Below are 26,557 nucleotides of genomic sequence, written 5' to 3' on the forward strand. Positions count from 1 at the left end.
ATTGCTTGTTTACACTCAACTAAACAATGCCGGCATTTTACAAAGCATTCCAGAACTAAAGGAGGCGTGACTTATAACTCCACAGCATCGGTGTCTATTGTGATGTATAAAAATACACTTCCTTTCCTGGCCTGCTGGCTCACCCTCTTTATGCAGACATCGATTTGGCGCTGTGGCTACCTCTGCTGCTGTCTTAAAGGCGCACTTCAATACCCTCCCCATTTCGTGTTCGGATCTTTGACACAGAAGGCATGGCGCAATAAAGACCTTGAAGTGGGTCTGTAAAAGGGGCTCTTGAGAATGACTTGAAGGGTCCATTTTTTGTGCTGTAATCCTCTGTGGTCCAATGGCTACTCTAGGGGGTTTCAGGCCCCTAAAGTTGTTGAACAAAGGAACAGCACAGTGGGGGGCCCTTTGGCCCACAAAGTTGTGCTGACTGATATGATCCAACTCCACGATGGATCTCACTTTTCCCTCCCTTCACAGCCCATAACCCCCTCTAAGAGTCTTTCAAATTTCCCTATTGAACTCTGGGTAAAAACCAGTGCAGCCATAAACCTGCAGGTCAATAAGCAAAAAGGTTGGATTAAAAGCCCTAACGAAAGGCAAACTTGCTTTGATATTGAGGTACGTTTCCTCATGTTAGGTGATCAGGGAGAGGTTAAAAGCCAGGACAATGGGACAGCTGTCCACCAATAGAAACTCTGACTGTTGAAGCCTCCAATAACGTAGCAGCCCATTAACCAATCAAAGCAGATTCTGAACTCCAGTCCTGGACCAGTGAAGAAATAGAAGTTAAACTGAGAAGGGGACATGGCACAGATTTGAGGAAACAACCTAGATGGTGAATTATCATCGGTGTCAGCCCTGCTTGTCAAAGACGAAGAGAATGACCTGCTTAGTTATTTTTGTCTGTTTATAATTAAATGACTTAATGGAAAATCTGATGCCTTGATTCTTTCGTATCTATTGCTGGCAGTGTGACTGAGAAATCTACAGCACAGGTGAACGTGGCTTGGCAGTGGAAAATGCATGACACTTTGCATGCAGCAGATATAGGTTGTGAATGACCAAGCCAATTAAAACCAAGTGGAAGTGTGGGCAGTTAGAAAGGGAGCCTCACTATCCACTTGAATTTAATTTTCTTGTTTGGGTGGGGGGGGGGTGGTGTATCCCCTTTTCTGTTCTGTGGACTGATAGGTCACTTCCCAACAACATAATCCCACCTATGACTGCTAAGAAGGGGGATTAGTTCTATGATTCTTGTCTGATGAACTTCCATTACTTGATATTTGTCTTTGTTCCTTGATGATTACAATTGGGCTTTGTGCCTGGGATTGGTGCTTAAATTTTTAAATTTAAACTTTAAATTTAGACATACAGCACTGCAACAGGTCATGTTGTTCAATATACACCCATTTTTGAAGGGTGGGAGGAAACTGGAGCTCCCGGGGAAAACCCACGCAGACACGGGGAAAACGTATAAACTCCTTGCAGACAGTGCGGGATTCAAACCCAGGTGCCGATCGCTGGTGCTGTAAAGGCATGGCACTAACTGCTACGCCAACCTGTTGCTTGAATTGGGTCTGACTGGAGCTATATTGTTTGATTGGTCTACAAATGTGGCAAGGAAGAATTAGAAATGAACAATTTGGGTCAGTGTTATTTTAAAATGTTTTGACATATAGCACGGTAACAGGCCCTTTCAGACCTTGAGCCTGTGATGCCCAATTGAGCTACAACATTAGTTCAATTTTTGGAGGGTGGGAGCAACCCGGAGGAAATCAACGCAGACACGGGGAGAATGTAAAATCTCCTCACGGACAGCGCCGGATTTGAACCTGGGTCACTGGCACTAACTGCACCACCCGTAGATTAAATATCAATTGCCACTGTTTGAAGTCACACTTGTAATGGGTTACTGTAAATCTCTGACAGAAAATGGAATCATGAACAATCCGCGGTCTTTCAGATTGAGCTGAGAAATGCCTGCACATTCACAGCCTGTCAATGTGCAGCTAAGTGATCCCGGAGGTAGATTGCTGTTTGCAGGAAATGCATGCCACTTTGAAAGCAATGATGAGTTATTGAAATCCCTGTTTTATCTCATGTTACCACTGTTTGCCATTATTTCCGGGATATGCAGTCCAAGAAGAGAAGATATGCACCTTCCACTCAGGTAGTCCTGTGTTATGGCTTTGAATCTTCATGCTCCATAGCATGTGTTAATTTCCTCTTTTTCAATGAGTGAATGTTTGTTTTTGCCTATCTGTGTGTTTCATTGAGTTATTTTCTTACAAATCCTAGCCCCTTCATGCATTGGTTTTGTTTTGCAACACCCTCTTGTCATCAAGTGTCTTTGCCAAACTATTCTAGAGGAATTCCATCCTCTGTGTTTTAAGAGATTTCTGAGAGTGCAGATGTGTTAAATGTTCAAGGAGCATTCATTAGGGCACTAATTATTCTACATTACATAACTGAGCTCTACCTTGCCCAGGCCAGACGACAGCCCTCAGACACTTACCCCTTCAACAGGACCTCAGCAGAGTAACCTTGTGTCCTGTCAAAGCATGGCCACCCGTAAATTGGAGGAGTAATTTTCCGCCTGGGCCCTATCCAACTAGATGGGGTTATCGTCGACCTCTCCAGTTTTTGTTAACCCACTCCCCGTTCTCCCTTTCTTCCCCGTCCCTCTGTCTCCTTTCCTCCAGCTCTCCACCTTCTTCCCTCTCCATTCACAGCGCCTCCCCCTCCCGTATCCACCTACTACTTCCTGCCTTTGGGACTGTGTTCCTCCCCCTCCATTTTTGTTTTGGGCACCTGCCTACTTTTTTCCATACCTTGATGAAGGGCTCAAGCCCAAAACATTGGCTATGTATCTTTACCTTTGCTACATAAAGGACAGTGACTGACCTGCTGAGTTTGAGTATTGTGGTGTCCGCAGATGTTCACGTTTTACTCTACATACTCCCACTTGATTTTCTTCCTGTATATTCTTCCACTCACCTATACGCAGCGGGGGGGGGGGGGGGGAGTGGGGAGGGGGGACTTTAGTGATCAGTTCTTTGGGAAGAAACCGGAGCATCCGAGGAAATCTAGGTGGTCATACTGTCCCCATGCTGACAACACCTGTGGTCAGGATCAAACCCAGGGCTCTGGTGATGTGAGGTAACAGTTCGACAAATGCCCTATGTTGTCATGGCTGTTCCTCAGCTTCCTCACTGCAATACCCACCACACCTTGATGGTGTTGGTGGAAATGGACAATGACAGGTCTCCAAACCCTCAGATCTCTGTCCTACTGGAGACGGGTTAGCGTGCTAGTTTTGGCAGGGTTGCAGGCCACAACACTGAGTAACTAAATAATTATTTTTCAATATTTTTATTAACATTGAACTTTCACATCCAAAAATACAGAGGACAGAAATTCAAAAAGATACATTACACTTAAATCATGTCATTCCATCTAAGGTTACCCACATTTTAATCAAACAGATTATATTGATATTTTATTATAAAAAAGGAAAATCTAAACCCACGGCCAAGAAAGAAGCAGTTTGGCAAAAAAAAAAGAGAAAATTCTTACCAGAGTGATAAATTACTTCAGGAGTCAACGTTTCTACCTTCAAAGATTATAAAAATACCTCAGAAATTTTACATTCAAATTGGAAAATGAGCATCTCATCTTCTCTAAATTTAAACATGACATGATGTCACGTAGCCATTAAGCGTGGTTAGGCGGGGTAACGTCCCTCTATCTGATCAGCACTGCCTGCCTAGCCATAAGAGAAATAAAAACATATACATGCAGCTCAGAGGATATTAAAGTTATGTCACTCTTGCCAACAATTCCAAATAAAGCAGCTAAGGGATTAGGTTTAAAATTAACTTTAAGAAGTACAGAGAAAGTTTGAAATACTCCGTTCCAATATTTCTCGAGATTCTGACATGTCCAGAACGTACAAATAATTTAAATCACCAGTGCAGTGATTTACTCATGGGAGAGAGTGTGCTGTTAGGGATGGGGTTTGGAGACGAAGAACATTATATATCAAATTATTTAAAGAAAAGGTTCCATTATTGTCATGTAATACTACATGTGTTACATACATGAAAGTCTTTAACTTTGTCTACTGTAAGGAAGACAGAGAGTTGCCACTTTGTTCAGCACCCCTCGGGCCCCAGCAAGGAATGAACTCATGACCCCTGGTTTACAAGACCAGTGCTCTAACTGCTAAGCTATTGGAACCATCCACCATTGAAGTTGTTAATCTGTTCTTCAGGATTTGCCTGGGTGTAACTGATGTCTAACATTTTGATTTTGGCTTCATAGCGTATTTTCCCATATATTTCGGCAATGGTGAACAACGGGAGCATGTCTTATGACCACTCACAAGACGGTAGGCGCACGACTATTGGAGGATGCACTGCCCTTGTGAGAAATCTCAACCATGACACCTTTGTTGTGATTCGTTACTTGAAGAGAAGGCTCACGGTGAGTGTTGGCTTGGAAACCCAGATTCCAGTCGTTTAAAACTGTCCAAAGGTTCTGGTTTTCTAGGAAGAAATATTTGTGGTCTTCCCCAGAATCCTGTCTTTTCCCTCCCTCTTAGATCCTTGCCCAATAAATGTCAATTCTACCTTTCCAACATGAGTTACAGGCAGTGATGTTGTGAGAGCCCCTGTTGGGTTCTTGCTGTTCCACCAGACCAGGGACTGTTGTCTGTTATATTAACTCTGTTGCCTGAATAGAAATCTGTTTTTAAATTGAAATGTGAGACACATTTAGCCAGAATGTGTCCATCGGAAGTAAGCAGTGAGCCGATGTAGGTGTTGGATGTGGTTAAATGTGCCACTCAGACAAACTCGTGGGTTTGATTTTTCACTGCCGAGATTGTAGTTCAGGCTGATTCAGTTGCAGGGTAGTCCTGTGGTGCTGGAAGTACCATTGTTTGGATTGGACGTTGAACGGAGAGTCCCAAATGGGCATTCAAGTGTGTGATATTATTCTGGGAAGAGCAGGGGACTGTCCTACACATTGTTCAATCTGGTGAACAGGAGAGGTAAGGAAGTAGAAGGTTATGTTGATGTGTTTGGATAAAGTGATCTAGAAAGCAGTCATGTGAGGCATTTATTTATGACTGAGGAGGCCCATCGAGCCTATACCAGTTTGGAACAATCTCATCAAAACTCTCCCCTACTTTATTTCCCAGCCACTTGCACCAGAGATGCTTTACAACAGGCAAATAACCAGCATGTCTGTGGGAGGAAACTGGAGCACCTAGGTGACCCAGTGGATTCACTGGGGGAACGTGTAAACACCATGTGGACATCACTGGAGGTTGGGACTGAGCCCAGGTCTTGTAGGATTACGCAGATGTAGAGGGACCAATCCCAGCCCAAACAGCCTTTATACTCTACAAGCCTCCTGTCTTTTTTTCTCAACTAAATCTATTAGTTTAATCCCTCTATTTTCACCCCCCCCCCCCCCTTATGTGTATGTTCCCTGTCTACTCTTGCATTCATTAGTACTGATTGCTTTAGCCACTCCATGGAATTGAGCTCCTTGTTCCTACTACTCAAAAGTAGCTTCTTCTGGATTTCCTTTTGGATTTTTGGTGAACGCTGCCGTCAAAGGCAGCAGTAATCATCAAAGACCCACACGCTCTGTTCTCGCTGCTGCTATCGGGAAAGAGGTCTCAGGGCCACAAGACTCGCCCCACCAGGTTCAGGACCAGCTGCTCCCCCTCCACCATCAGATTCCTCAACCACAAACTTAATCAGGGACTCATTAACGACTTGTACTTGTGCACTTTATTGATTTTCTCTTTGTTCTCTCTGTATTGCACAGTCAGTTTCCATAAAGATTTGTTTACATGCATATGTTAAGTCAGTTTTTTTTGTATAAGTCGTAATTCTGCCTCGTCCTCAGGAAAAAGAATCTCAGGGTTTTATGTCATGTTGTATATGTACTCTGACAATAAATCTGAAATCTAAGTAGCTTCCTGTTTAACAACCAATTGCCCAAGCAAGGGGCGAGATAGGGAGTTTTTGTGTCATGAATGTGAGAGTGTCTTGAGTCATAATTGTAGTGGATTATAAGACTTCGGGGCAGAAGTAGGCTATTCAGCCCATCGAGTCTGCCCCATGAGCTGATCCATTTCCCCACTCAGCCCCACTCCCCGTCCTTCTCCCTATAATCTTTGTTGCCCCGGCTAATCAAGAACCTCTGCCTTAAATACACCCAGTGACTTGACCTCCACACCCACCCTGTGGCAGGACATTCCACAGGTTTACCAGCCTCTGGCTGAAGAAATTCCTCCACATTTCTATTTCTTCAGTCCTGAACTTGTGCCCCCTTGTCCTGTACTCTTCCACCATGGGGAAACAACCTTTCTACACCTACTCTGTCCATGCCTTTCATTCTAAATGTTTCTGAGACCCCCCCCCCCCCAACTCTAAATTCCAGTGATAATGACCCTGACCAAAAGAACAAATTAAGCGTTTCCTTTTGCCATTCACCCAAGTTTTGGATGAAGCAGCTATGTTCTGAATCTTTTCTCCTGACAGTGGTCAAACACTAAAGGAAGCTGGAAGCACTGAGTCGAGGGTGTTCTTCCTTCACAGGTGATGATTGATATTGATGGGAAGAATGAATGGAAAGACTGTATTGATATTGCAGGTGTCAGACTGCCGCTGGGTTATTACTTTGGTGCTTCCTCTGCCACTGGAGACTTGACCGGTAGGTTTTCCCTCCTCTTCATGTTCTGGGAAAGTGCGTGAGAAAGGAAGGACTTCCCATTTGTGTGGAGTCTTTGGCCTTGAGATACCTCGCTGCCTTAGAACTGGTGAAGTACTTTTGCATCGTAGTTGGTCAATGCAGGAAATGTGGCAGCTGGTTTCTGCTTGGCAAGCCATCACAATGTGATAATGGTCAGGCAGTGTATTGTAACGGGGATGATAATTGAGGGTCACGTATTGGCCGGGCACCAATGGCTCTTTTTATATTAGTGATAAAGAACGGTGACAGGCCCCTTTGGCTACACAAGCCCTTGCTGCCCAAAAATACCCATGTGACCAATTAACCTTCTAACCCCATACATGTTTGGAATGTGGGAGGAAACCGGAGCACCCGGAGGAATCCCATGCAGACACGGGGAGAACGTGCAAAGTCCTGACACACAACGGCAGATTTGAACCCGGGTTGCTGGTGCTGTCGTTGCGCTAACCGCGCTGCCAAGTAAGTGTGGTTATCGTCTTAGTGTCCCTGACCTGACTACTGTTGTACATAGATTTTATGGTGTGGGAGCTGAACACACAATCTCTTGACTATTGATTCATTGGGTGCATGACTCATGGAGTAATAGGATGGTAGGGCTGGTATTGGTGGAGGATTACCATATTTGATGGCATATAAGACCCCACGGGCATATAAGACCCCACAGGCATATAAGACCCCACGGGCATGTAAGACCCCCTTTTCAGCAGAGAATGTTAAGAATTTTTTAAGCGTATTTATGAGTGAGCATTTAAAACTTGGGACAAAACTTGCAACCAGGACAACAGGAAACATCTTTTTAATAATAATACTGTTGGAATTCACGAGAAAATAAAAGCATCTTAGCGATAGCTGAAAACATTTTATAAGAGAACAAACTACCAGTACGGTTACCATGAACTGGTAACACCAACCTTCTGTCCCTCCAAAACTCTGATCCCTTTGTTCTTCTCCTCATCAATTATCATTTTGGTAGAAACACATTTCCCTGAATCCCTCTAATTTATCACCCAGTTTTTTTTTTTAACTCCTTCTCAAGTTCTGGCCAGTGTGGAACTGGACAACGAAGGTTATGTTGACTCTTTCTTTAGCAGTCTGTAGCTGTTGTCTTTGCTTTCTCCATTCCCGTATCATCTTTGCTGCAGGCGGTGTCCCAAAATCTCTCGCTACCGCTCGATTACCGAGCTCCTTAGCGTAGTTTACTACTTTTACAATAGCGTAGCTTGAGCTCATTCCACCCGTAGCCATCTTCCACCTCTATCACTAGACGTTTGTATTTCAGTGCACAACGAAAGATGGCGGTGATGCTAGCGAACCATGCAGCGGCAGTGGTCACTGTCGGCGTTAATCACCGCTATCACCCTAATTTCAACTTCGCACGCAAGACCCTGGGAATATTTTTGAGCCCTTCTTTTGGGATTAAAAAGTGGGTGTTGTATGCCAGCAAATTCAATTATGCTGTTTCTATTGAGTGAGACAGTAGAAATTGTGGTGACTTGGAACTCGGGTGGATTTGATCAGTCTCTTTGGGCTTGCAAAGGCATCATTTAGCATGGAATTGGTTCCGACAGACAGGAAAGATTCTGTGGACACGGGAGAATGTAGATGCTGGAATCTCCACAGAAGATTTAATGCCCATACCAATCTCAGTGAATGCATGGAGGGCAGCCAGAGTGGGAAGGAGATTCCCGATCCAGACCACTCCTGGTGAAATGTGGTGTTGAGTTGCCTGTGGAAGTCGCTAAGGTGAATCTTGAATTTTTTTTTGTGCAGATAATCACGACGTTATATCAGTAAAGGTCTATCAGCTAATGGTGGAAAGAACACCTGAAGAGGGGGAAGACGATGAGGAAGTGTTGACTCCCAGTGTGGATAACTTCAGGCTGCAGGGAGGTAAGGGAAAACAGCAGACTTCCTCAAAAGTAGAGACGAGACCAGTCGTTGGAAGGCGGAATTACAACCAGACAAGAAGGAGGGGAGCAAAGGAGATGAATTGTTTGCAAACACCTGCTTTGCAGTCAGTCACAACCTCGGCTGACGAGCTTCAAATGATTGATGCTAAGGCATTGATCCAATCCCTTTTTCGATTTATTACTGAATCTTTATGGGACATTTTTTTTCCCCACCCGACCCAAGCAAACCTACGCTCTTTTGACTATTATTTTACATTGAGAACAAGTTTAATACCCAGATGTGTGCAGGGGAGCCAAATTATACATTAGGATTGGTTGCTAAAAGGACACCATTCATTTAAAAATAAAAGTTTCTGGAGAACATGCTGCTGCCTACAATTTCATCGAATGTTCTCGTACTCCGTGGAAAACAGGCCCTTTATTAAAATCGCCCACACTGACCAATGTCCATATAACAATTACAGTATGGAAACAGGTCCCATCTTGGCCCCTCTAGTCCAAACTGATCCTCGTGATCTCCTCTAGTTCCATCTACTTGCATTTTGCTCATAACCCTCCAATCCCCTTTCATCCATATACCTATCCAACCTTTCCAAAAATGACAAAGTTGACTTTGCTGTGACCACTTCTTCCGGAAGGTCATTCCATTCAGCCACCACTCTCTGAGTGAAGAAGTTCCCTCTCATGTTACTTCTAAACTTTTGCCCCCTGACTCTTAACTCATAACCTCTTGTTTGAATCTCTCCTACCCTCAAGGGGAAGAGCCTATTCACATCTCCTCTATCTATCCCTCTTATGATTTTATCTACCTCTATCAAATCCCCCCCCCTCAACCTTCTACGCTCCAATGAATAAAGACCCAGTCTACTCAGTCTTTCTTTGTAATCTAGATTCTGAAATCCAGGCAACGTTTTAGTAAATCTTCTCTGCACTCTCTCCAGCTTATTGATGTCCTTCCTATAACTTGGTGACCAGAACTGTACCCATTATTCCAAATTTGGCCTCACCTACTCGAACCACATCCCTCCCGACCTATCCTACCCATGTATCTGTGCAAATGTTTCTTAAACATTAATTAGTTATTACGTGGCCTAATTGGAGGCACCAAAGAGCATATTTGAAACTAGCATTTAGTGCAAATTCTTCAAGCCCTCTGCATGCCAAACCCAGACTCTTTAAAACAATGCAGAAGTTGGACCTTCTGCTGACTGTCAGTTCCGTATCACATTGACTACCAATGTTCATGTACAAGCTGCAGCACTGTGTCAGTGTTGCTTCCTCATGGCACATTAGAAATTTGATGATGGTACAAATTGATGAATGAACAGTGGGAGGACTCAGTCGGCCCTTTCAAACTGCGTGTAAAATGGGGTTAACTTGGCAATTTGCCTGGTTGGCGCCTCAGTTATGTGGCAGTTAAAGGGTCTGACCCGGTCAACCCTGTTGGAATCCAACCGGGGCCCCGGCTTACCTCAGAGGTAGTCATGGAACCCAGTTGCGTCCACAGGCGATTTGAAAATGAAAAGGGCCAACCCACTTTATTCCGGTGACATCGACACTTGGGTGCGTGCGTCACCGGGCAGCCAGCATCCGAACGTCCGGCAGTACTTTCGGTGAGTACATGATATGCCATTGTGGGGGAGGGATCCCCCTTAAATTGCTAGGTTGGCAATTTAATGGGTGGATCCCCCTGCAATTTGAAAGGTTCTTTCATCGCCTTTGCCCCAGTAGTTGCACCCGGGTCCCAGGAGGGTGATCCAGGTGCTGCAGTTTAAAAGAAGTTAATGGGTCAGGCAGCATCCATGGAGAGAGAGACAAGTCAGTCAGCATTCTGGGTCAGGACCCTTGAAAGGACAGCACGATGAGCGTAGCGGTTAACGGAATGCTGTTACACCTTAGTGACCGGGATTCAAATCCGGCACTGTCTATACGTTCTCACCGAGTCTGCGTGGGTTTCCTCAGGGTGTTCCGGTTTCCTCCAAAATGTACCGGGTCGGGGGGGGGTTGGAGGTGAATTGGGTGGCACAGGCTCATGAGTTGAAAGGGCCTGTTACCGTGCTGTATGAGTAAATTTAAAAATATATTTTTTTTACATTTTAAAATTTAAAATAAACATTTAAATTTGAAATAGGAAGGGGGTGATAATCAAGTATGTTAAGGAAGCTGGTGAGGCACTAAAGAGTGTCGGGGTAGTGGACCATCCATAAAAGTCCCATAAAATGGGGAAGCAGATTCAGTAATAAGTCAAAAAAAGAATTGGATCAGTTCCTTAGTATCAAGGTGAGAGCGACAGGTAGAGAGAGACTAATAAATCAACACTTGTTTTCCCCTTTTACACCCTGATTATTGATGATGTAAAAGATTTTGTTCCTTGAATGTACCACTCATTTTCTATCAGCCTATAACACCAGTGCTTTTAAAGCACAATCTTTCACATTGTGAAATGCACGAGAGTCAAAACAATTTCCAACAGCAAACCACAATGATAAATAACTTGGTCAAAAGAGGTCGTTTTTAAGATGCATCATGAAGGAAGACAAAAATAGAGAGCTTCAGGGTCTGATGCTGGAGCCACAACACCAGTTATGAGGGAATGGGGACTTCAGCTCAACTTTGTGGCTGTCCTTTGTATGCAGCAATTGGCTTGAAGCTTAACAGGGCAAGGTGGATTTCAGAAAATAACCTGATCCAAGGTCGATCCAGGTTGTGAAGTAAAATAGCACACTCTCTGTGGGTCAATATAGTCCTCCAGAGACCGTGGACCATAACTTACCAGTGGAACATAAAGCAGCCATTCACAGCATCAGTCACATTACCTTTATTTTGAAAGGACGTTATTGCTGATATACCAGTGACAGTTAACCTGGCAGGAGACAGGAAAAGAGAAGCAGAAATTCTTCATTTTAATTTTAAATTTAGACACACAGCACAGTAACAGCCCCTTTCGGCCTATAAGCCCATGCTGCCCAATTGAGCTACAACCCTGGTACATTTTGGCGGGTGAGAGGAAACCGAAGCCCCCAGAAGAAACCCACGCACATACAGGGAGAACGTACAAACTCCTTACAGACAGCACAGGATTCAAACCCCAGGTTGCTGGCGTGGTGTCAACCGTGCCACCCAATTTTAATGGAATTAAATTGAAAAGTTGCGAGAAAATCAGGGATTCTGCACTGCCTTTGCAGTGTCCTTGTCCTAGTGACAGGAAGTGTTACAGCTGTGCTATCACTCCCTCCAGGAGATGAAGTTGATATCTTTGGACAAATATAAATACACCTGCGGAGCAGGAACAGAGGCCGAGGAGATCAAGAGAGCTGGGTCACCTATTAGGATTAGCTTAATAAATGTGAACAATTTCATTTTAAAAAAAAAATAAAAAAAACAAGGATTGAGTTTAAACAGAATGACGAGCAGCTGATCGGTGCCTGGTCACATAAGCATTCGATTTTTTTTGTTTCTGTTTTCCATTTTGTTTGGCAGCTTGGAATGTTCAAAATTGTTTCAGTGGACGGCCAAGAAAGGAAATGATGGATCCAGTGACCAACTGCCTTGCCAAAGTCAGGATTCCAGAAGTGTCCCAGTAGGGGAGAGTAGCAATAATGATGGGGCAAATCCCAGAGCTTGGGGCCAAGGCATTTGAAGGCAGTGGTGAGAAGCAAGGGGAGATACGTTTTGGGGAAATGTAGAGATGAGAATCAAGGCACAAACAGGCCAGTTTATTTAATGATCCGAATGCATAATTCATCAAGTTCATGGCTGACTCACTCCTCAGCACTTTGCTGCATTTATCCCTTGTCTTTTAACATCTATTCATCTGCTTTGAACGATCTCAGTGATTGAACCCCTGTAGTTCTACTGAATTTAGAATTCCAACAATTCACCTCCCTGTGAAGAACCATCTCAGTCCTAAATGACCCAGCTCTGAGGTGAAGCCATGACCCCAGCTCCAGATTTCTTAGATGCGGGATTGCGAGGCAAGAGATGGTTATGTGCAGAAGGATTGGAGAACAGAGAATTGTGCTGGTTGGCAAGGATCTGCCAGCAGCCCAGCGTTTCTTGTGCGATGTGTCACTGAAGTTTGATTTAATTTTCACCCACTAATTGCTTTGAGCAGATGATCTGGAGTCTGAGCAGATGAGCGGGATCACGTTGTTCTTCATCAGCTTCTTCTCCCTCGTGGGTGTCATGGTGCTTGCTGTGATTGGAATCATCGTTTTCCAGAAGTGGCAGGAGCAGAGCCGTAAACGGTTCTACTAAGACCCGGGCAGTGAAGAGGCCGTGGGCTGTGACTGGGAACAGACACACTACGTATTCACCTTCAGGGATGCAGCAGGACAAAACTGGCTCTTCACTGTAAATGTGTACTGCTATCAAGAGGAGCTCTATCCATTTGTGTTGTACTCTGTGGAGGGGGAAAGTACTTTGAGTCTCCCAATGCAATTGGAAGGGTGAATTCTACGGTTTAGAAAAAAAGTTGTAATTGTGAGAACTTGTCTCCTATTTATTTGAATAAATACTGCAGAAGTAACCAGATTAGAATTCAAAAGGGATGGGAGGGTTTTCTCTCCCTGAAGTCTGCTGTGTGTTGTGAATGGGATGTTTGGATGACTGCACATCCAGTACAGAGCCTCCCTAAATGTGGTGGAGAATCTCAGTGCTCCTCCACCCACTACAGTGGGCATTGAAGAGTTCTAATGTGTTTCGCAAGGTTTTTGAGTTGATGAACAAATCACTGTCGAAGGAAAATATTGAGGATAAGCAAAACTGAAGCGAGGAAGGCGGCTGTTTTTGTTCCCCTTTTATTCGAACCTTGAAAGGATTCTTGAACTGCATGCAGTTGATTACTGCTGTGCCTTTAGTGTGAGTTTGTTACATTCAGCTGTTATTTTTCAGGACGGTGAGAAGATGTACTTGAAATATTTTGTGATGGTGTTAATATTAAAGGTGAGTGTTGGAACGGGGGTTGTGATTGATTCCTGTGTGGGCAAGATGAAATGTCTTATTTATGTTTGTTAATGTACCAGAATAAATGCCCAAATAGCTGCTGGAAATTCAAAGGCAGGGAGAACTGGAAATCAGCTGCTTTTGTTTTGAGTGCTCCCTTCATGATTACTTCCACAGTCAAAGGGGAGGGTGCAGTGAGGAGGAGGTGTTTCAGGACTGAATGCCATGTGCTTTAACTGTGCCTGGAACTTTGCAATTATGTCATTATTGCACCGGTCTGTCTGCACAGAGAGCACTGCTATTTGGGGTATTGTTACCGCTGTGAGTTACATCTGATGGGACAGTTTGCTGGTCCCTGTTTTGAGGTGTTGAGCTTTTGTTTGGAGGTTGTGGTGTGGAAAATGGATTTGCTTGGGTAGTTGGCTGCTAGTCTAAGCCAGTGTGCAATAGGCAGAAATAAAATATCGAGCACACAGCATAGCATGGGGCCTTTCCTCAGGAGAGATTTTAGTCAGTCCGACAGGCTCAGCTGATGCATTAATACACTAGACCTGCTCTTACTTCAGATGTTTATACATTTCTGGCACCATTGACCAAAGGTTGAGCCTCTTTTGCAGTTTAGATTATTTCCTCAATGTTGCCTGTATGTGACAGTAATTTGGCAGTGGAAGACTTGTTAATTTGTGTAGGTAGGGCCTACTAATTTGTCTGTGCAATTCATTGTGCATGCTGAGCTCTTGAGAGAAGTTGTGACTAGGAAATACTGTAAAACCAGTAAATTTCGTTATTGGTTTATGGTAAGGTCACAAGATGTAGGAGCAGAAGTAGGCTGATTGGTCCATCAAATCTGCTCTGCCATTCTTCTCGGCTGATCCATTCTCCCACTCAGCCCCACACCTAGGCCTTCCCATAACCCATGATGCCATGATTAATCAAATACTTGTCAATCTCTGCCTTAAGTACACTCAACAACCTCACTTCCACAGACTCTTGACCTCTGGCTGAATAAATTTCTCCACAACTGTGTTTTAAACTGACCCCTTTTTATCCAGAAATTATGCCCTCTTGTCCGAGACTCCCCTTCCATAGGAACCATCCTTGCCACATCTACTCCATCCAGGCCTTTCAGCATTTGCAATGTCTCTGTGAGGTCCCCCTCCTCCTGTACTCCCAACAAGTACAGTCCAAGAACTGATAAATGTTCCTCATGTGCTATATCATGTACTGATATATCATGTACTATATCATGTACTGATATATCAGAACATGATATATCATGTGCTATATCATGTTCTGATATCATTTCTAGTAAATCTTCTCTGAAGCCCCTCCAGCGTCAGCACATCCTTTCTCAAATAAGACACTCAAAACTGTACCCAGTTCTCCAAGTGAGGTCTCAGCTGTGAGTCTCAACATTACATCCCTCCTCTTATATAGCTATCCCTCTAGAAATGAATGCCAACATTGCATTCGCCGCCTTCACCACCGACTCAACCTGGAGGCTAACCTTTACGGTATCCTGCTCCTTTTTTCCTCTGAGTTTTGAGTTTTCTCCCCATCCAAATAATAGTCTGCCAAAAAATTCCACCCTTCTATCAGATATTGTTGCTATGTTGTTTAAAGAGTTTACTAATACAGGATTCTAATCCATTGGCCACATAATGAGGTAACAGTGGTACTGAGGGTGAGCTCTTTACTAAACTGTGATCATGACCAATTATTCTAATATACTAGTGGATGGAGAGTCCTTTCTCACATTGCAACACTAATCAGAAATGTTCTCAATCCGAGCCCACTGTAAATCAAATAAAATATCATGTTTCCTGCTTGTATCCTAAACCAGAAATCAGGGTCCTAACTTGAGATGAGGAAGTTCTTGGGAAGAATCCGTTAGAGTATTGACCCTGGTTAACTCCCTTTTGTGCTGGTTTCTCTTGCCAAGTTGAGAACTGGTAATAGAATGGACGGCTCAAGCCCAAATATCTTTGCTACTTAAAGTACACGGTTTGTCCAAGTTTCTCCAGCCTTGTGTTTTTACTTTTGGTCACCCTCCATCTTCTGCTGATCCTACCTGCCGAAGTCACTGCAGGAAAACTCTGGTGTCTACTTGCTGCCTGGTGGCCAACTGCCCAAATGGCGAGTGCTGGCAAGGTAAATACCATTTCAATGTGTTTGTGGTTTGTTCACCTGACCAATAACCCAGAGGTGCAAGTTCAAATCCCACAATAGCAACCGCATTATTTAGTTCCAGGCATCTGGATCATTATTTAAATACCGACCTGTCCTTAACTGCAGGTGAATCCTGTTGTACAAATATCCTGGCTCTGCAATGGCTTAGCAATCCAATTGGCCTTGAGCCCCCACCTACGGCTATTGGGAAGGGGCAATAAATGCTTTGCCAGTGGTATCAAAATCTGGACAGTGATTGAATTAAAAGGTGCCGCCCTGGTGGTGGCAAAAACATCACCAGCAGGAGGGATGGCAGAGGTAGGCATTGTCACCAGAGATACAGCACACTAATGCCGAGTGGAAAATTCATTCTTTAAATGCAGCTGGTGAAGCATGAAGCACCAACAGGAGAGCAAGGCTGTCACTGGCCATGAGAGCTATTGAGAAGTTGCCTTACAAATTTCATCATGTAAAATTGGTCAGTTAAGAAAAGATGGCAGAACTTTGCGAGATGGTGCTTTTTGTAAGACGGCAACTCTCCCTGAAGCCCACGAGGAAACAGCACAAATTAATTAACTCTTTTGCTGCAGGGGGAGATGTGGTGAAAATACCCTCGGGATCATTCAGGTTTTCAATGTCTAATCTGTCGCTGTCTACAAACCAGTTCCATAGAGAAGCAAAATGTGGCAACAAACAAAAAATTTCAGCAATTCAATAAATAGGAGAGATTTGGGAGGAATGGCTCTAGATAGTTACAAAAGTTTCAACAGTTGCTGTTTATATTTTTGATTAAAATGAGCCAGAAACAGTCCGTTGTAGGAACTCGGGTCGAGCAGCCTCAGTGGCAGCAAGTGCTGGTGTTTTGGGACGAAACCCTTCATGATGGCGTTGGCAATTTTCTTACCCGCCGATGCTGCTTGACCCCGCTGAATTTCTCCAGCAGGTTGCCTTTGGTTCCAACCTCCAGCATCTACAGTCTCATAATGGGCAGGTGTTGAGAGTACTTGCTCACAGCACCACGTGCCTCAGAGTTAAACAGTGCCTACGTAATTGGGAAAAAAATGCACAAGGCATAGTTACTGTCTAATATTTGGTTCAGAATTTGTTCTTTTTTTTAAGGCAGGACACGAGAAACCTAGAAATAAAAATGGAAAGTGCTGGAACCACTCAGCAGTTCCTCCAGCAGCTATGTTAATGTTTCAGAATGAGAAACCCATGGAGGAACTGCTTTAATGCTGAATATTGCCCTAAGTAGGCAGTACTTTTAAGTCATGCAGAAATGCTGGAGGAACTCAGCCGGTCTCGCAGCGTCCATAGGAGGTAAGAATATATTACTGACATTTTGGGCCTGAGTCCAACCTTGAGCCCTTTGCTCAGGCCTGAAAAATCGGTAATATATCTTCATCTCCTATGGACTCTGCGAGACCGCAGAGGATTTGTTTTTACTACAATCACAATGACTGCAGACTTTTGTGTTTCACTCAGCACTGTTAAGTTAAACATTGTGGAACCCAATGTTGTTTATGCTACTGTTTAAATGTAATTAAACATAACAAGTGGAAATTGATACAAAGCCAATATTTGTTTTATTTACCAAGCGACTTCGCACTGATCAAGAAAAGTGATGTGGTCACAGAAGACAGCAAAAGGTACAGGATCGGGGGTTTACAACAGATTTGCCCTGGTCTGATAGGGAAAAGATTATAGAATTCTGCCATGTCCAATGCAGTAAAAGCTATGGGGATTGGTAGATGATGGATTTTCTGGTTGCTTGAAACTTGCTCTTACGATGCCCAACTAGTACACCTGCATTAGGAATAAACAGTTTAAAAGCCAAAGGAAAAAATACTCTACTTACACTGAACAAACTTCACTTGCATGAATATACAAATCTTAAAGCATTTTACTTCTGTCTTTGAAAACATTTAACTGTCGCTGCATCTGTAGGTTCCTCCCCCTCCATGGAGCTGTCCAAAAGACCAACAATAACATTATAGATAATTAACCACCCCTCCCCCCAAGTTTACAGATAAAGTCTCTGACCGGGGCGACTCTTACTAAGCAGGGATAAGGAGACCCTTTAAGAGAGTCACCCCAACTGTGAGTGGCATCAAACAACTCTATCCTGGGCGACACCATTGCTGTTTCACACAACTTTATTCAAACAGCTGCTACGAGCAAAGCCCAACCAAGGCCCTCCGCTGGCTGAATATTTGCTCCTGCCTTCATCAAAGGTTTATGTGTTACTTAAGAGAACATTTACTTTTACAATTTTAAACGTGTATTCTTACCGATTTTATTCTTATTTATTTATCTTAAATGTATTTTTTTCATTTTTGTTTGGAAGTTGAATGAGACTGCTGGTTGCTTGAATTCCAGATACCAGGGGTTTTACTGTGCTACCAATATAGCTAAGGGAAAAGTCATTTGGGGTCCTTTCTCTTCAGCTTGCTCCTGAATTTGGGCAAGCTGACATCAGATTCAACAGCAGCTGAAGGGACCAGTGAGCCACCCAACTACTCCTGTGCCGGGGTCTCCCAGGGGTTGGAGCACGTTGTGTCCACTACCTCATTGGAGGCCTTGAACTGGTGGATATCACAGCATATGGAAATGCATCCAAGACAAGGAGTCTGTTTCAATCAGAATTTTTTAAATTTTTTTTAAAATCCAGCAAAAACATTTAGATAATTGGACATCACTTCATTTAGTCTGGTCCACTGTGTTACAAATGGATGCACACTGCTGTCCACTTGGGGGGGGGGGGGAAGGGGGGAGAGAGGAAATGCACTTAGTTTGGTGGTTAATGCAGGAGGCTGTAGACAAGCTTTATTATGTGGGCCTGCCAGGTTCTACAATGAAACTCCTCTTTTTCTTCCTTTTTGCCCCTGCACCACTTGGAAAAACTGCACTCTATATTGAGGCTCTCTCTGAAGAGGTAGAAAAGTGGCAGATAGTGTGAGGTGATGCATTTTGGAAGGACAAACCAGAAGTACAGGATTAACAGTCAATTACTTAAGAGTGTGGAGGAACAGAGGGAGCATGAGGTTCAAATCCATACATCCCTCAAGGTAGCTGCACAAGTTGATAGGATATTTAAGAAGGCCAATGGGATGCTGGCTTCATTAATAGGGGGATTGAATTCAGGAGTAGAGGTTTCTGGTGAGACCACACTTGGAGTATTGTGTTCAGTTCTGGTCACCTCATGATAGGAAGGATGTGGAAGCTATTGAGAGGGTGCAGAGGAGATTCACCAGGATGTTGTCTGGATTGGAAAACAAGTGTTAGGAGGTAAGGTTAGCAGAGCTGGGACTTTCACATTTGATAGAGGGCGACAAGATTATGAGAGGCATTGATAGGGTGGATGGCCAGTGCCTGCTTCCAAGGATAGGGCCAGCAAACACCAGAGGACTTTATATACAAAGTGAAGGGAGGGAAGTTTAGGGGAAACATCATTTTTATTTAAATTTGTGAGTGCTTGGAATGCCTTGCCAAGGATGGTGGTGGAGGCTGAAACATTTGGGGCATTTAAGAGACTCTTAGACACATGGAAGAAAGTAAAATAGAGAGTTAGTACTTTTTTTTTAAGGAATATATGGGTTGGCACAAGATCAAGGGCCAAAGGGCCTGTATTGTTCTATGTGTAAGAAAACTAACCCAGCGTGGGATTAGTTTTCATATCACTACCTCTCTTCCTGACACTTCACTGTCTTGTCGCCTGGATAGAGGAGGCTGTCCAGATATTGTCTTCAGAATAAGACCATCAAGGTTTCAGGACGGAACATCTTTGTATTCCTCTGTGAACTAACATTCACAAACTTTTCCGTCCACCGGGTTAGCCACATGGGGATGTTCTAAGGTGCCACCTTTTGGAAGCAATGTTAATCGGTGCAGCAGTTACTACTGCACTGTGCTCGTCTGCAGTTTGGGCTCACTCATGGCCGTTGGTTACCAGCGTCTTATTCAGATAGGAGTGCTGAATGCCTTTATAGTGCCAGCGATCAGGACAGGGGTTCAAATCCCACGGTGTCTGTAAGGAGTTGGTATGTTCTCCCTGGGTCTGTGCAGGTTTTCTCCCACCGTCTGAAAGGTACCAGGGGTGTAGGTTAATTGGGTGTATTTGGGTGGCACAGGCTCATGGGCTGAACTGACCTGTGACTATGCTGTACGTCTAAATTTTAAATTAAAAAAAATAATGGACTAACGCACAAACTTGTTCTTTTTTATCGGCTTCAACTTCTGGATGGCAAACTTGGATCACATATTACAATCATCACATCACATGAAGACGATTAAAAGACCAAATAGCCGATCATTAAAGATCAGGACATCAGCTATTTTTTTCTTTGCTGGATGACACCAAAATACAATGTTATTCAATTAATTACTGATTCTCCTCCTCCACTATGTCTCAGCCATTTTCAACCTTTTTTTTTGGCTATGCCCACCTCTCCCCTCTGCAATGAAGCAGTCCAGTTTTGGTTTGTTGCATACTTCTACCGACTACATAAAGATCATAAAAAATACTTGTGTTAAGGAAAATAAGGTTTTTACAAACAAGTGCCCACTTTGAGAATAGCTGCTCATCTTCTGTCTGGGGCACCTTCCAAACAGGGTGGCATCGACTTCTCCGGTCACCCCACATCCCCACCAGCTCTCTCTCCTTTTCCCTCTGCCTCCTTTCAGAGCCAAAACCAATTCTCACTTTTCCTCTTGTATCCTATTAACACCTTTCGTTCGTCTGGAGCCCTCCCCCAGCCAGTCTTCAGTCTTTATTCTGATGCCTTCCTGTTTCTTGCTTATACCTTGAAGGTCATCTCAGGTCGAAATGTCAGTAATATATCTTTACCTCCTATGGACGCTGCAAGACCGGTCAAGTTCATCCAGCATTTCTCTACGTTTTTACCACAATCAGAGTCTGGAGACTCATTCTCGTTTCTGTTTTTGTATTGAGAATGTTTAAACCTCCAATCAGATGCCATTCTCCCCTCTAATCTCCCAAGTGCCTACTTTTATCAATATTACACACAAGACCAATATTAAGCAAAATCATAGGGCATTTAGATTTATTTACATTGGATATACAACAGTAGAAATCTTATTTTTTTAGACTATTACAGCAAATGCTTTGCAAAAGCCCCCTTTTATAAACTTTCAAAAGTTGAAGGTAAAAGGAGCATTTCTGGAAAATACTGGCAAGCATAAACACTACATTTGTTGCACGAGATGAGTGATTCCCACGAGTTTAACCCTTGTTTTTCAAACTCTTCAGCAGGAGCTTTGTTTCGATCACAGCAGTGGAGGCAGCCTTGGTGACTGAAACCTCCTGGCCTTAGTTGGGAATCTTCTGGAATCTACACAAATGAGGGTTGATTGTACACTCTCGTGTCTCGTCTCCCGCACACACCCAACTTTTCCAGTCAGGGCCAATAGCAAAAGTAATCAAGTTAACATGCTGGGAACGTACTCCTGTGCTGCTGCTCTCTGGACCCAGCTGCTCACCACGAGACTGGCTGGCTTCTGGCTTGAGTGGCTCCTGGTCACTTTTTCGTTCTATGAAATCTAGTGGACTGCAACAAAAAGTTTGCTATAGCGTTCTGTTAAGAAAACAAATTCAAGAAAAAAAATAGTAAAATAGATCCCAGTTTATTACATGGTGGTAGTAAGGTCTTAATTTATAGCCTGCGGCAGGGATGGGAAGAATCTCAACAGACTGATCTGTCAACTTGTTCTCTGCCTCTCAGTGGCCAGATCGCCTGCAGCATTCAGCTGGAGCGTGCCTGTTTTTTTTTAACTAGTTCACATTGAATTCTCACTACTTCAGATCCAGATGTTCCCCAGTACAGGCAGTCCTCCACAACGCACATGAGTATGATGTGTACAAACTGTCAGATAGTGTGTGTGGTACTTGTAATCTGTGAATCTTTGTACAGAGGCGCTGGGAGGCATTCAGCCCAAACTAAATTCTGACTCTCCAGCGATTGCCAGCAGAAAGCCATCGAGCTGAGTAACATCTGCATATTTTTTCTCGTTTCTCCCTGGCCCAGGAGCATGGTGACCAATTATCGTGTCGTGATTGATACAAAGCAGGAACCAGGCATTTCACATGATGCATCAACAGAAGTGCAGAGAAGACAAACTAAGACCATGTAATAAAGTTAACACTGTAACACTAGATTCCAAGCTAGTTGCTAGTTGAGATTTATGTTCACACATCCCTGTTTCAACCAGTAGTAATAGCAAATCTTACAGAGAAAGCATCATGAATTATACAAGAAAACTGTCAAATATCACTAATGAGCCTCATTTGAATCAAAATAGTCTCGTGTAAGTAAAAACAATGCTGGAGAAACTCAGCTGGTCAACAGTGTACTTTATATAGCATTTTTTCATACCTTTTGTTTGGGCGCCTGTCTCCATTTTGCTCATACCCCGTTGAAGGGCTCAAGCCCGAAATGTTGGTTATGCATCTATCTTTGCTCTATAAAATACGTTGATTGAGTTTTTACTTCAACCACAGTGACTACAGACTTTTGTGTTTTACTACACATAGTCTCATACAAAGTTTTTCAGAGAATATAATTATTTTCCTATAGGAGAAACCTCCGGAGTCCATTCATTTCTATGTTTGCATATTTTTAAGGATTTAATGAACTCAAGCATCTTTCATTTATAGCATCAAAATCCCCATGGTATGAACAGCACAAAGTGCAGCTCCAATTCTCAAACACTCCCAGAACAGAGACAGTGTGGCTCCACACTCCTGATCTTTGGGCAGTGCAGAAGGGAGCTTGTAGGCACAGACGTGGCCGTTCACAGGTGCAGAAGGGAGCCTGTAGGCACAGACGTGGCCGTTCACAGGTGCAGAAGGGAGCCTGTAGGCACAGACGTGGCCGTTCAAAGGTGCAGAAGGGAGCCTGTAGGCACAGACGTGGCCGTTCACAGGTCTAGGATGCCTGCCCCTCTTCCATAGTTACATTGGTGGGGCCACCAGCTTACAGGAAGCCATCTGGGGCCTGTGGGCATCACAAAGGCTGTAGTGCATCCTGAATCAGTAAAACAACATTTTAATGTAACCTTTTTTTTTATATAGAAGAGCACAACAAAGAGATAGGCCCTTTGGTCCATGATGTCTGTTTGACTGCATTGGCCAGTGCAGAGGATTTGAGTGAAGGACTTGTTTCCATGCTCTATAACTATTCTAAATGAGTGTTCTAAAATCCTTGAATCAGATAAAAAGTAACTGATGCTTTTGTTTGAGAAAAAGAGATTCGTGTAGTTGACATATTTCATGAAGAGTGATAAAAAAAATGCTCTAGTGACTGCAAATTGAAATCTCCCCATTGTAGCTTGATGAGATGGCATGGGTAAACTATCCTTGAGTTAAAAGAAAAACTCGAGTTAGCCAGTGAACCTCAAGAAAGGAAACCTGTCATTCTTACCCCCATTTCACTGTTCTACCATCCCAACAGTTTAACTTTGAATGTAGGAGCAATAATTGTAAGATAGCAAAGTTAGTAGTGTGTCGACAGTCAGGAAGCAAGTTCCAGACTTCAGGATGACATCAAGCAACAAATGTGGAGGAGTGTGAGGTAATGCATTTGAAGAAGGCAAAGGAGGTCGATAAACAATTGGATACTGTGAAATGTATTGGAATCGAGGGACCTAAGTGCATGTGCACAAATCCCTAAAGGAAGCAGATTATGTAGTGTGGTCAAGGCAGTATACAACATGCTCTTATACATTAGAAATGGACCACAGTACTGGCAACAGCAGAGGGGCAGAGTTCTGGTCACCACACTACAAGAATGATTTAAGAGTACAAGGGAGGATACAGAATATATTTACAAAGTTCCCAACTCTGGAGAATTAAAAGGCAAATAAAAAAAACCCTGCAAATTCTAAAAATCTAAATTTAGAATGAAATTCTGTTAATACTCAGCAGGTGAAGTATCTATGGAGAGAAAGGACATCAGCCTGAAACCCCAAGCATGTTCCTTTCTCTGTAAATGCTAGCTGACTACTTGAATATTTCCAGCAATTACTGTTTCTATTAGTGTTAAATTATGGTTTTGAGATTTAGTTGAGATGTATAAAATTAAGCAAAAGAAAAACTATTAATTTGCTTTAGCAGAAAAATAAGTAATTAGAGGGTGAAGATTTTAAATTAATTGGTACAAGAATTACACATTCTTGCAAAGTGTCTTGGAACCTCCTATGTTCAAAATATATGCAATTTGTTGTTTGATGTTTAACATAATGGAATAGATTGGAACAGAAATAATTTAGGCGATGTGCAATTTAATATCTGAAAAGTAATGGAACAGAACACCTTGCCATGTGTAAGCAAGGGCCCATAACCTGCAAGGCTGAGGTTAACCTGGATATGAAGGGTTAAATAACCACCTACCATGCAGCAGGTTTCCATGATATGGATAATTGTTATGTTTTCTATTCAGTGGGATGAGCAACTTTGGAGACTTCAAAGGAGAGAAGTAAAAGAGAAGTGGACAGATACAATGGCCCAATGACCTATCAGAAGATTTCTTGATGAAGGACTCAAACCCGAAGCATTGGTTTTGTATCTTTATCTTCACTATATAAAGTACACTATGTGACCTGGTGAGTTTCTCCAGCATTGTGTTTTTACATCAATTGCGGTGTCTGCAGACTTTTGTGCTTAACTCACATTACAGGGGTATTTAGAGTGAATATTTTTGAGGATTCATCCAGTGAGGCTATATAGGTAGAGTTTGGATCACTTTGGTGGCTTTTTTAGGCCAATTGTTGGCAGGAATTGGAAAAGCAAGTATGTAGAGAGATCAAACAGCTGTAAGGAAAATAGGGCTGTAAAAGTATGAGACTTCCTTCATACTGACTAGAACTGTCAAAGTGTGAAGGACCTGGACAGGAAGGATTTTGTTTATCTTAATATCTAAATATTTCATTTGATCAATCCATTTAAAATGTGCTACTCTTTTACAAACAGAATAATCGGCTTCAGACAATGGCATAAGTTCACTTTTATTCCAATTTACTTTATATTTTGCCGTTTTTTCCCGTAATTAAAGAGGATTTAATTAAATGGAAAGAATTGCTGTTAACTTTTGTTGGTAGAGTGAATTGTATAAAGATGCATGTATTTCCTAGACTTCAGGTTTTTTTTCAACCTATTCCTTGTAATATTCCTAAAATTTTATTTACAGTAGTTAGGAAATTATTATGGAAGGGTAAAATGGCAAGAGTATCTATTCATAAGTTAACATAGGAATATGAACTAGGGGGATTACAACTTCCAAATTTTTTAAATTACTATAAGGCCGCTCAGCTACAATTTATTAATAGAATGTTTGATCTTGATAGTCCTTTGACTTGGGCGGATATAGAATTAAATAGAATTAGTGAGGATAGAAGAGATCAATTTGTTTATAAATGGAATTTTAAATTGTTAGGTTCTTATAAGTCGCCAATTTTATCTCATTTGATAGATATTTGGGGATGAAATAAATAATGAAATTGGTACTCAAGGTAAAATATCTAGATATACTCTTTTGTATCAGAATAAACCTTTTCCTTTTATGGGATTAAAATAGTAAATAATTGCTATGAATTAAGCCGATTTATTTCATTTGAAAGAATGAAAGAAAGATATCAAGTACCAACTCAGATTCTTTTTGCTATTATCAAATTAAATCGATGTTATATGATTCCTTTGGGAAGAATTTGTTTCTTCCAAAAGAGTCAAAATTCAAAATGTTGGTTTGTGATGGAGGGAAGAAAGGATTTATATTTGAAATGTATAAATTATTGCAACAGAAAATGTCTAAAATTGATTTGCATAAATCAAGACTAAAATGAGAAAAAGATTTGGGAGTTGATTTGGATAAAGATCATTGGAAAACTATTTGTAATGATAGTATGAGAAAAATTATAAATATCCGGTATAGACTTGTAAATTATAATTTTTTACATCAATTATATTTAACTCTGGAGCATTTAAAAAGATATAATTTGATTCTTTCTGATTTGTGTTTTTGATGTAATGATCAGAAAGGTACGTTTTTACACTCAGTATGGTCTTGTGATAAGGTTAAACCTTTTTGGTTTTGTGTTAAGGATTGTTTACAGAATATTTTGAAAATAAAACTTTCTTTAGATTCAATTTTTTTAAAAATTGGTGATACAAGTGGAATTTGTTTGGTATATAAATTGGATAAATATCAAATAGCTTTTCTGAGACTGGCATTAGCAGTGGCGAGGAAATGTACAGCAAGTACGTGGAAAGATCAGATAGAACTTAATTTGCAGAGATGGCATTCAGAATTAAGGTCTTGTATTCTGTTGGAAAAGTACGTATAATTTGAGAGATAAAGATTATATTTTTGGGAAGGTTTGGAGCCCATATTTGGATTATTTTAATTGGAAAATTTGATCTGGATGTAGTGGGATTCTCTTATTCCACGATGTATTAATTTTTGTTTTGGTTTTCTCCTTTTTTTTTCCTTTTTCTTTTTTAGGGGTTAATTGGGGTAAGTAGGGTGAGAGATGGGGGGTATATTATTGTAGGGGTTAGGGGTGGAGAGAAGGGTTTTTTGTTTTTAATATATATATATCTAAAAAAAACCATGTCACATTTAAGGATATATTTGTATTTATTATATTATTGGTGTAATCATAGTTGCTTATATTTTAAATAAAATATTCAAATAAAAGGATTTTGTTAAATGTATCCAGGAAAGCTTTCTCAGGCAATATAT

The 26,557-nt window shown here is 42.2% G+C and overlaps 2 protein-coding genes across 15 annotated transcripts in view; one reads left to right on the forward strand and one right to left on the reverse strand.

Moving 5' to 3' along the window:
- LOC138753962 (VIP36-like protein) overlaps positions 1–26,557 on the forward strand; it is a 34,630-nt gene that overhangs the window by 7,049 nt on the left and 1,024 nt on the right. The window contains exons 5-9 of one of the 6 annotated variants that reach the window (XR_011351527.1): positions 4,333–4,494; positions 6,627–6,741; positions 8,551–8,670; positions 17,402–17,452; positions 24,260–24,422. Coding sequence is in view for 5 of the 6 variants with exons in the window: in XM_069917596.1 (XP_069773697.1) it covers positions 4,333–4,494; positions 6,627–6,741; positions 8,551–8,999 (726 nt within the window). In the remaining variant the exon portion in view is untranslated. The other 5 variants (XM_069917598.1, XM_069917599.1, XM_069917597.1 and 2 more) reach the window with 5 other exon arrangements.
- LOC138753961 (myoferlin-like) overlaps positions 17,397–26,557 on the reverse strand; it is a 128,304-nt gene continuing 119,143 nt past the window's right edge. For 5 of the 9 annotated variants that reach the window (XM_069917588.1, XM_069917593.1, XM_069917589.1 and 2 more), the window contains 2 exons: positions 22,196–22,281; positions 20,850–21,370 (listed from right to left, as the gene is read on the reverse strand). In XM_069917588.1, the coding sequence (XP_069773689.1) occupies positions 21,133–21,370; positions 22,196–22,281 (324 nt within the window). In that variant the 3' untranslated portion in view covers positions 20,850–21,132. Of the gene's footprint in view, positions 17,610–20,849; positions 21,398–22,195; positions 22,282–26,557 lie in introns of those variants that run through there. The other 4 variants (XM_069917591.1, XM_069917595.1, XM_069917594.1 and 1 more) reach the window with 4 other exon arrangements.

The sequence above is a fragment of the Narcine bancroftii genome, chromosome 2, assembly GCF_036971445.1.
Source record: "Narcine bancroftii isolate sNarBan1 chromosome 2, sNarBan1.hap1, whole genome shotgun sequence".
Lineage (NCBI taxonomy): Eukaryota > Metazoa > Chordata > Chondrichthyes > Torpediniformes > Narcinidae > Narcine > Narcine bancroftii.